The 9,407-nt window shown below is 34.8% G+C and overlaps 1 protein-coding gene across 2 annotated transcripts in view; it reads left to right on the forward strand.

The window, feature by feature from the left end:
• The window catches only part of LOC145246808 (glyoxylate/hydroxypyruvate reductase A-like), a 51,648-nt gene extending 46,596 nt beyond the window's left edge, over positions 1 to 5,052 (forward strand). For both annotated transcript variants that reach the window (XM_080108626.1, XM_080108625.1), the window contains one exon: positions 4,024 to 5,052. In XM_080108626.1, coding sequence (XP_079964752.1) covers positions 4,024 to 4,110 — 87 coding nt within the window. In that variant the 3' untranslated portion in view covers positions 4,111 to 5,052. The remainder of the gene's footprint in view (positions 1 to 4,023) is intronic.
• Positions 5,053 to 9,407: the final 4,355 nt, after the last annotated feature.

Genomic DNA, 9,407 nt, shown 5'->3' on the forward strand with positions numbered 1-9,407 from the left:
GTGTTTTTTGATACAGGAGGAAACATTGGAGGTTAGTGGCCTTGGTCGCAAAGGGTAGAGTTAGCTGCAAAGTTCTTGGCAAAGAGTTTGGCTTTGTCTGATGTTGACGAGATTACCTCAGGTCCATTGATAGTTGAGATAGAGCACATGCTTCTGTTCAGTATTCTGTTTGCTATTTGCCAAAACTGGTGGGAACCAAGCCGCTGCTCAGCTACTTTGGACTTGACGGACTGAGCATACAACTCTCTTGCATTCTTTATTACTCTTTTACAGTGGTTGCTGGCAGTCTTGAAAACAGCTTTAGTCTCAGTATATCTATTACGTTGGAAACAATTGAAAAAGTGATTTCTGTGCGCAATGGCAGCAGCACATTCTGGAGAGAACCACGGCTGGCTGTTAGGTTTTTGCTGGAATTTTTTCGAAGGTATGAAACAGTCTATACCTACAATTAACCATTCTGTCAGATCTGAATACTATAGAGGACAACATCCTTTATAAACATGGAAGCAGAGGTAGATCTGATATAAATTTATGGAAGCTATCCCAGTCAGCCATAGAGTATCGATATAGTGTACGATGGAGAGGTACATCTGAGGGCTTATTACATTTAATTTTTATCTTAACTGATACAACAGAGTGGTTAGAAGATCCAAGTGGAGACAGAACGGAAGCTGAACACAGTTCGGGAAAGTTGTGAGAAAAAGGTCTAGGAGACTTGCATACTGGCCGTCAGTATCAGGCACACGGGTGGGTTCGTGAACAATCTGAGTGAGATCATAAGCAATGGAGAAATCATGACAGAACCTCCCCTCATCATCGGTCTTGTTTGAGTGAGTTAACCATTCTACATTGTGAACAATTAAAGTCACCACATACGTGAATATTAGCTGAAGGATAAGCAGATATGACGTCAATTTTCTCAGATATGCTTTTAAAGATAGTAACTCCGCTGTTGTGGGGGTGATAGAGAGCAATAATAAATGCAGTAGTTTGAGCTGTGCAATCCGGAAGCACATATAGGTTAAGTTAGGATCTTCTCTGGAGATAGTCCCTACCACATGGAAAGTCATCTTTTATATAGGCAAATATTCCATGCCCATGACGATCTTGGGGGTCAGATTTGTAAGTTAAATTAGAATATCCTTTAATTACGAGCTCATCTGTCCAATGCCAGTTTTGTTTAGAAATAATATGTCTGGTTTAGTCTCCTGTAATTGGGTTTCAACCTCTGGAAGGTTAGAGCGTAGACCCTTGATGTTAAAGAAGGAGACATGGTAGTGGGGGTCTACAGAAGTTGGAGATCTGGGTTTTAAATCTGAAACCCCTTTTAGCATAGATATGTCAAATCCACATTCCTCTACTAAACTGTAATAGAATCAAGTGTTAGCCTCAGGAAGAAGCCCCTTGATCTCTTCAAACTAACAAAAGTAAAATAAAATAAAAATAGTATGTTTAAGATTCAGGCAACCATCACACACTTTCTAGTCATCCATTACCTCTATCTTGATCCTTAACTCCGCATCCCCACCCTTTCCAAATCATTCCTAAATCTAAACACAGACTCAGATCCGCACCATTATTGTGTCTTATGCAAACAAATCTTATTATTTACAACATTTGACAGAACCTCCTGATATTAACTCCCTGTGATGAGGAAGATCTGATATTTTTATTTCAAAGTTTACTTTCGTATAAACTGTATTGCATGAAGAGATCTCTAGTTACTGGTAACTAGCTGAACAAAACATGATCATGACTGTGTAGCAGTATATTACTACTTATGTAAAAACAAAATAAAAAGTATATAATTATATACTTTTCAAACAACGGCATTACAAATATATATATATATATATATATATATATATATGAGCAACAGTTAATAAAATATGTTAAAAAAACACTTGAAAATGAGTTAAAAACATTTTAATCTGAAAAGGAAACACTAGATAAATGGATAGTCGTTAATCCGCGGAGTTTCAAAGAAATACTCTCCTTCTCATCAGAGGTAGGAATTAGCAAAATGCGGGATCGGATTTTGCATGCAGAAGTCATTTGATAAAAACAACAAGTAAGTCAAAGATCTTACTTGAAAACAAAATAAGTTAAGCAGAGGGAATATGGTAAAGAAAAAGGTGATTACACATGAATGGATAGTCTGGTGGAAGATAAAAATCCAGTGACGGTAAAATCCAAATGTAAAACTTCAAGAAAGTTAAATGAATTTCCATTTGTACAAGTAAAATCCAAGGAAATCCCGTAATTGGAAGAAGATGGTCCATAATAATCCAAAGGCAGAAATCGGTACTCCTGCAGTATTTTACCTACCGATTTCACGATCTTAGCCGAGCGTTGATCGACATCCGTCTGGAAACGCCGGAACATGGCGAGCGGTACGATACTCTATCAGCCAATCAGGGCGCTCAAACCAAACGTGCAGCAGACGAATAATTTTCATTGAAATTACACACATAGCGTTTCATTTCAGTTATTTTATTGTTCAAAGTAAAAAATACACAGCCTTTCATTTCAGCTATTTAATTTAGCGATAAAAAAAAGGAAGAACTATGAACCTAGGACTGCTGGAAACAACCTTGCACTCCACTGAAGCCGTCGTCGAGTTTTGCCTGGAGAAAAAATTAATTCCTACATCGGTCCGCCTGCCCAAAATGCCAGACACAGTGTGAATTTAAAAAAGGGACCAAGTAAAGACGGCTTTGCGTGGAGGTGTAGGAATACGTGTTGTCGAAAATGGATTTCGCTGCGACACGGGACGTTTTTCATGGCCTCCAAGCTGACCATAAAGTGATACTAAAACTGATATATCTGTGGGCCTTTGAGTTGGCTACAGAGAAGAACGTCCGCCGGGAATGTGGGATATCCTCATCTCATACTATAATCGACTGGAAGAACTTCCTACGGGACGTCTGCCTAGATTATTTACGCAGGCATCCTAGGCAGATCGGAGGCCAGGCCACACTGTGGAGATAGACGAGTCTGTCTTCAACCGACGCAAACATAACGTCGGCAGACTCGTCGAACCGCTCTGGGTTTTCGGTGGCTATGACCCCGCTGAGAAGTTTCTTGGTAACGGTACCTAATAGAAATGCTGAAACCCTCCTTCCAATAATTAAAAACCCTTTGCTCCCTACTTTGCCTCTACAATCAGTAGAAAATCTTCCAGTTGGAACTAAAGATAAACAGTAATTGTTGTCCCCACCCCTACAAACATTACTGAAAAAAAAAAAAAAGAAAACATTGTTGTTACTGTTTAATAACGTTTTGTTAAAACAAACAAAAAAAAAACATTGAAGTGTTATTACTGTTGCTACCCCCCCCCCCCCCCCCCAAAAAAAAGCTATCGGAAAACAAAATGAACCAAAAAAAAAATATTCAACAAAATAAATTTATTTTACTTTAAAAAAACTTACGGTAAGCGTTTGTGATTTATTTTATCCAAATTTTTTGTATTAATTTTATCCATTTTGTTGTGTGTGTAATATCTTTTCCTTGTAATGTTGTTGCTATTCACATACTTTTAGCATTCTTGCACCGTAGCTCCGAATTCTCGGCTTTCGTCGGCGTTAACGCTGAAAGCGTTCGTCAACGCTCGGCTAAGATCGTGAAATCGGTGGGTAAAATACTGCAGGAGTACCCAGAAATCCATGGAATAATTCACAAACATGTGTACAAGGAAAAAAATAATATTAATAAAAGAAAAATAAGATGTGCTGTTCACTCTACTTCCGAGACATAACTATAAATCATATATATATATATATATATATATATATATAAAGCATAAGTATTGATAATGTAGGCTATATTTACTTTAATTCAGTTTTCTGCAAAGCAGGGATCGAAGTTTTTTGTGAAAATCCAGAAGCCTCCAATTTTAATATGAAAATTCTTTAAATGATTTTGAAATTAAAAATTGTTTTCTCCAATAAATAATAATTTTTAATTGTACTTTTTCTTATCTCAAATTGATTGAGAAAATACATTTTGATTTTTCCATTTCAGACTGGTGCCTTATTTAAAAGCAATTACGATTGCTTCACACAAGGAAACGACTTACATTACAAAGTCAGCTGGGATGAAGCCTACTAAAACAAAATGGCGACGTTCATTGAGTTTTATGATGCTCTGTTCTAATTTTACTTACGGCTTATTTAAGAGATGATTTGGTTAAAAAACAAAAACAAGCTGGTGGAGGCATTGGGGTTAAATAAAAATAATTCAAAACATTTTGAAAGTCATGTCGAGTGTTAGGATACACAGCATTGCCACTTTTTAACTTTGTCACCACCTCTCAGGATGTGGAAGAGAGAAGTTGGATTTATGGAGGCATAAATATTGTATTGGTTGAGGTTGTTCAGCAAATCAAACTGTTCCCTAGAGATACAGTAGAAATCATCGATTACCACTATTCATACGGAGTCCATTCTTAAAGTGCATCTAAACCATTGGTTTTACTTTCTGGTGCTAAATCTATGAATGAAAAAGATAATCAAGACATGAACCATAGGTTGGAAATGGTGTTAATTTAGATTGTTAAAGTTAACCGAAACATTGTTCCTTGACGTAATAGAAACCATCAATTACAACTTTCCATTCCAGACTCTGTTTCAAAGTACACATGGGATTACAGCAAAGTCTTTGGATACACCATTTGCAAGGTTTTATTTTTTGGTGCTAAAATATAGATTTTTCAATTTAACATAAAAAAAAAGGTTAAAATTAAATAAAATGAATATGTCTATATATAGACTTAGTATGCACTTGTAATTGAGGTTAAAAATGTTAAAAATTGAAAGTACATTTAATTAAAAAAAAACACATTTGAAACAGAAAAACGATTTGAAACAAGCAAATGACAAAATTAAATAGAAACATGAAATCAACAACGAATCAAAGATGTTAATAAATAACTAGTTCAAGTCATGGTTGTGATAGAAGTGTTGATTGAATTTTAAAATAAAATATGAGGTACGTTTTGAAAGCCAAATTACAATGCAATATTATGAAAAATAAACAAATGCTTAAAATTAATATTTCGAAGTTATACTTCTTCCTCAGAATTTTATGAAATTTTGTCTTTTTTGTTTTTTCTTTCTTGCTATGTTGTTGAAAAAAAAAAAAGCAGTAAAAAATCGTTGTCTAAGATCCTTAAACACATTAGCCTGGTACTATCGAATGGCTAATACCATTGTTGTACAGATGGCATTATTAATTCTCTCTAGAGAATTAACTTGCTGCTTTTTTTTTTTTTTTGCGTGTTGTCTGTCTGCAGTGTTATTTTGAAATGCCAGAAGAATGCGTTGGCTAGCGTGATGTTAAAGTCAGGGTTGTGAATTCCATGATAGAAGCGTTGATTGAATTTTAAAATAAAATATGTATAAGATATGTTTAAAAGCCAAATTACAACGCAATACCCAGCATTACTCTATAATATTGCATTGCAGTTTTGTTTATTCTTTTTTTGTTTACTTTGTTTTAACCATTTGTTTTATTTTGGCCCAATTTTGATTAAAATAGCATTTAAAAAAATATCTTATCACATATTGGTTTTGTTTCTTTTATGTTTTTACTTTGCCTGGAAATGTACTCTGGTGGGTCTACACCGTAGGGATGTCTCTAAAAGTAATGTTATTATCCAGGGCATGGATCCACCAACTTCCAGGACCATGAGTTGCATTCTCTGATTTGAACATTGTTTCTAATGTTTAAGCCCATGTTGTCTAAGATCCTTAAACGCATTAGCCTGGTGCTATCGAATGGGTAACATCATTGTTGTACACATGGTGTCATTAATTCTCTAGAGAGAATTAATTAGCTGGTTTGGGGGGGGGGGTTGGAGAATTGGGATCGCCACTTAAATTTGAACACTTGGTAGAAAAAGTGAAAAAACATGTGAAAAAAATATATTTATTGATTTCAGCTCTTGAAAAACAAACCTCTCAAGTTAGTAGAGTTGAGCTGCATGTGTCGACTGGTAGTTCTTCCTTGAGGAATCAAAGGAGTTTTACTAACATGCTATCAGCTTACATATGCAAAAGTGTTCCTCTAAGCAATGGAGTCAAAAGGCCACTGCAGGGTGAATAAAGCAAAACCTCATGAGTTATGCCCAGTGCTTTTGAGGATGTGCTGCACATTGAAGATCTCATTTCGTCTGAATAGCAGTTGTACTGCTATTCAGACGAAAGCCACTATGACACAAGCATGTTCGAGAATAACAAATACCCTGGAACCTAGAGTAGAGCTGAATGCCTTGACTACCATGTTGATGAAAGTAATTTCCCTTTAGTTTCCAACCAGCAGAAAATGTCTTTGACGACCATGTTGTATTGAAAATGTGATGCAATCTTGCATGTCTTCAAACTTTAGGAGATAAGTCAGTGTTGCAGTTGTATTTCTGAGATGAGTCATGTCCATAACAAGAATTGGTAAAATGCTCTTTCAGTCGGGCTAGTCACCTGGTCAATACAGTCTTTAAAGTTAAGAGTCTTGCTAATACTTGCTTTAGTTTCCATCTTGCTTGTTTCACCGTTTGCTCAAATTTGTTGTAATCACCCAGGCTGCTGCATGTTCAGTCTCTTCAGCAAATACACAGTCATGCACACTTTAGTCAGCACAGATGGCATGCATTGCAGTCATATAATAATAATAAAATATAATAATACATGTACAACTGCTTAAATATAATAAATCAAAAAGTAACATCAGTTGTTGAACCTCGTTTCACTGCTGGTCTTAATGACCTCAAGTGGATAATTATTTGAATATTTTTGCCATAACCAACTCGAGGATTTAATGGGAAAACATATCCTATCTTTAGACCATTGTATTAGATGGCCATTTTCGATGAGGCTCAACCACTGATTGCATTAGAATGCGTCTATTGAAATGCATCCAGCTTTTCCTGAAAGTGAAGATCCATGTGTGATTCTGCTCCAGCTCCTGAACAACATATTACAACTTGCATTATTTTTTGCGTATTGAGTCATTCTTTTGTGTCAGCATTTTTGTTGTCTTCTAGTGTACAGAACTGTTTTATACAGTAATGGGAGGAGGGAGATTAGTTCCAAAATTCTAGAAGATTGTAGCGGCAAAAAAAGATGTCACAAGATTATTGTACCACCTCCTTTGATCAAAATGAAATACTTATTCAAATAATCTAGTTTCAGAATATAATATATAAGGGGTGTACTAATTAATTGGCTGATTAATTACTTTTCTCTTTCATATTAAATTTAAACCATTTCATTACGACCAAGTGACTCATCAAATAGCTTTGACACAGTAACTGCTAATTAACATTATTAGCTTTTTTACAAAATACAATTTCCAATTCTTAAATGAATATAATTAAACAATTAGATATGAAAAACAAATTGTAATTCTTTAAGTGAATAACTATAAAAGTTCTGCACCTGCTGCTGCTTTACTCCCTCTTCTGTTCTTACTGCCTGCCTCCTCTGCTCCCATAGTTTCCTCAGTATTTAGTTGAATACTTTGAAGTTGTAATGTAGAAATATTAGTTTCTCCATTCTCAGGACACAGCCTGTTCCTCGTAGTTTCATACACATTACCACCTGTACCAAAGAGCTTTTCACTCTCCACAGATGAAGATGTCGGGCTTAAATATTTTGAAGTCAGTTTACTCAGCAGTGATAAGGTATCCTGTATCTTCTTCCACCACTGAAATTGATCATCACCTCTTGCAAGTAGTTGTAAAGCTACATAATGGCCCAGTTCTTTTGTGCATAAGGGATTTACTCCTTTTGAATTAAGATTGTGATTCTTGTAATTCTGTTGTAGCTGCAGTCTCCAGGTTTGACTCAGATTCTACTTGATTTGTTACTGTAGACTTAATTGAAACTAATTCATCAAACAAACTTGGAAGAGAGTTTTACTTTCACTTTGATCTTCTTGATTCCCAACAGAGCTTGAAGACGTGTATCCTGCTGATTCAGCTTCATTACCATTAATAGAATGTAGAAGATGTAGAATCCAATTCTTAATGCATGTCATCCTTTCAAAACTTAAATTTGAATCTAGGAAAGTAGATACAACTTTTTATCATTTAGATAAGATGAAAATCTTGTTTCCATTGATCCATTGGATTGTTCAACAGTGGTAAGGATTCCACTAAAGTCAGAAATATCAGAATTAGTTGAGACAACTTCTGAAAGAAATAACCTCAAAGCTAAAATTGTAGGTATCATCAATATAGTCAAAATTCTGACTTGCTTCTTAGGTAATTTCTTCAAATGGACTCAATAACTCAATTTTTGAACACATCCACATTGATAAGTTGTTAAGGTAGGAATCTAATAGCACCCAAATTCTCCTATAAAAAAAAAAAAAAAAAAAAATGAACAAATCTCTTATAAAAAAAATTATGATTTGCGTAAATTATTCTGCTTCACAAATATGCCACGAAAAAGTCCTTTCTGATAAATGTTTACCAGATAAAAAATATTCTTATTCTGAAAAAACAGCCAAGTTCAATTGGTTTCAAAGTTGCCATGTAATTTACACATTCGTGCTTCTTGACCCTCAGCAGGATAGTGTATTCTGATGATTCTGCTTCATTATCATCAGTGAAAAGTAGATGTAGAATCCAATTCTAAATGTTTTTATGCCAATCTTTTAAAATTAATATTTGAATCATAGGTTTAGGAAAGTAGACAAGCACAAGTTTTTATCATTTAGATAATGGAAACAATTTTCATCCTGATAACCTGAATTGTTCAACAATGGTAAGAAGTCAGAAATACTAGAATTAGATTGAACAGCTGACAAAAATAACCTCAGAGCTAAATTTGTAGGTATTATCATTGATATGGTTGATGTTCTGTGACTTGCTTTAGTGATTTCTTCAAATGGACTCAGATTTTTCTGGATATTTTTTTTTTCAAACATATCCACATTGGTAAGTTGTTAAGGTAGGAATCTTAACAGCACACATTACAAGAGCTTTTTGTTGTTCTTAATTTAATTTCAGCTTATGTGTTCACATGAGTTTGTTTTTCCAGATTGATCTGATCCTGCATTTCAGATAATTTGCTGATAAAAAATGATTTAAGTGAAAGACTGTATTTTTGTTAGATGATGTCCTTACAGCCCGAGTTACAATGTATGATAATTATTCTTGATCACATTTCCTGACACCAGCAATTTTCTCCTGAATCCTACAATTAATATTAATTGTTGTAAACTATTGAAGATTTTATACTCATCCAAGACATCGTGTAATTCTTCACTTATTCTTGCACCCATATGAGCACCATGGAATGGAACAACATTAAGCACAGCTCTGCTCTGTTCAAAGTCATTTGAAAACCAATGACCTGTCTAAGAAAGCATTATCTGTTGTAGCTATCCAAATGTCTGTAATACAT

The sequence above is a fragment of the Euprymna scolopes genome, chromosome 24 (assembly GCF_053919585.1).
Source record: "Euprymna scolopes isolate OS-2025 chromosome 24, ASM5391958v1, whole genome shotgun sequence".
Lineage (NCBI taxonomy): Eukaryota > Metazoa > Mollusca > Cephalopoda > Sepiida > Sepiolidae > Euprymna > Euprymna scolopes.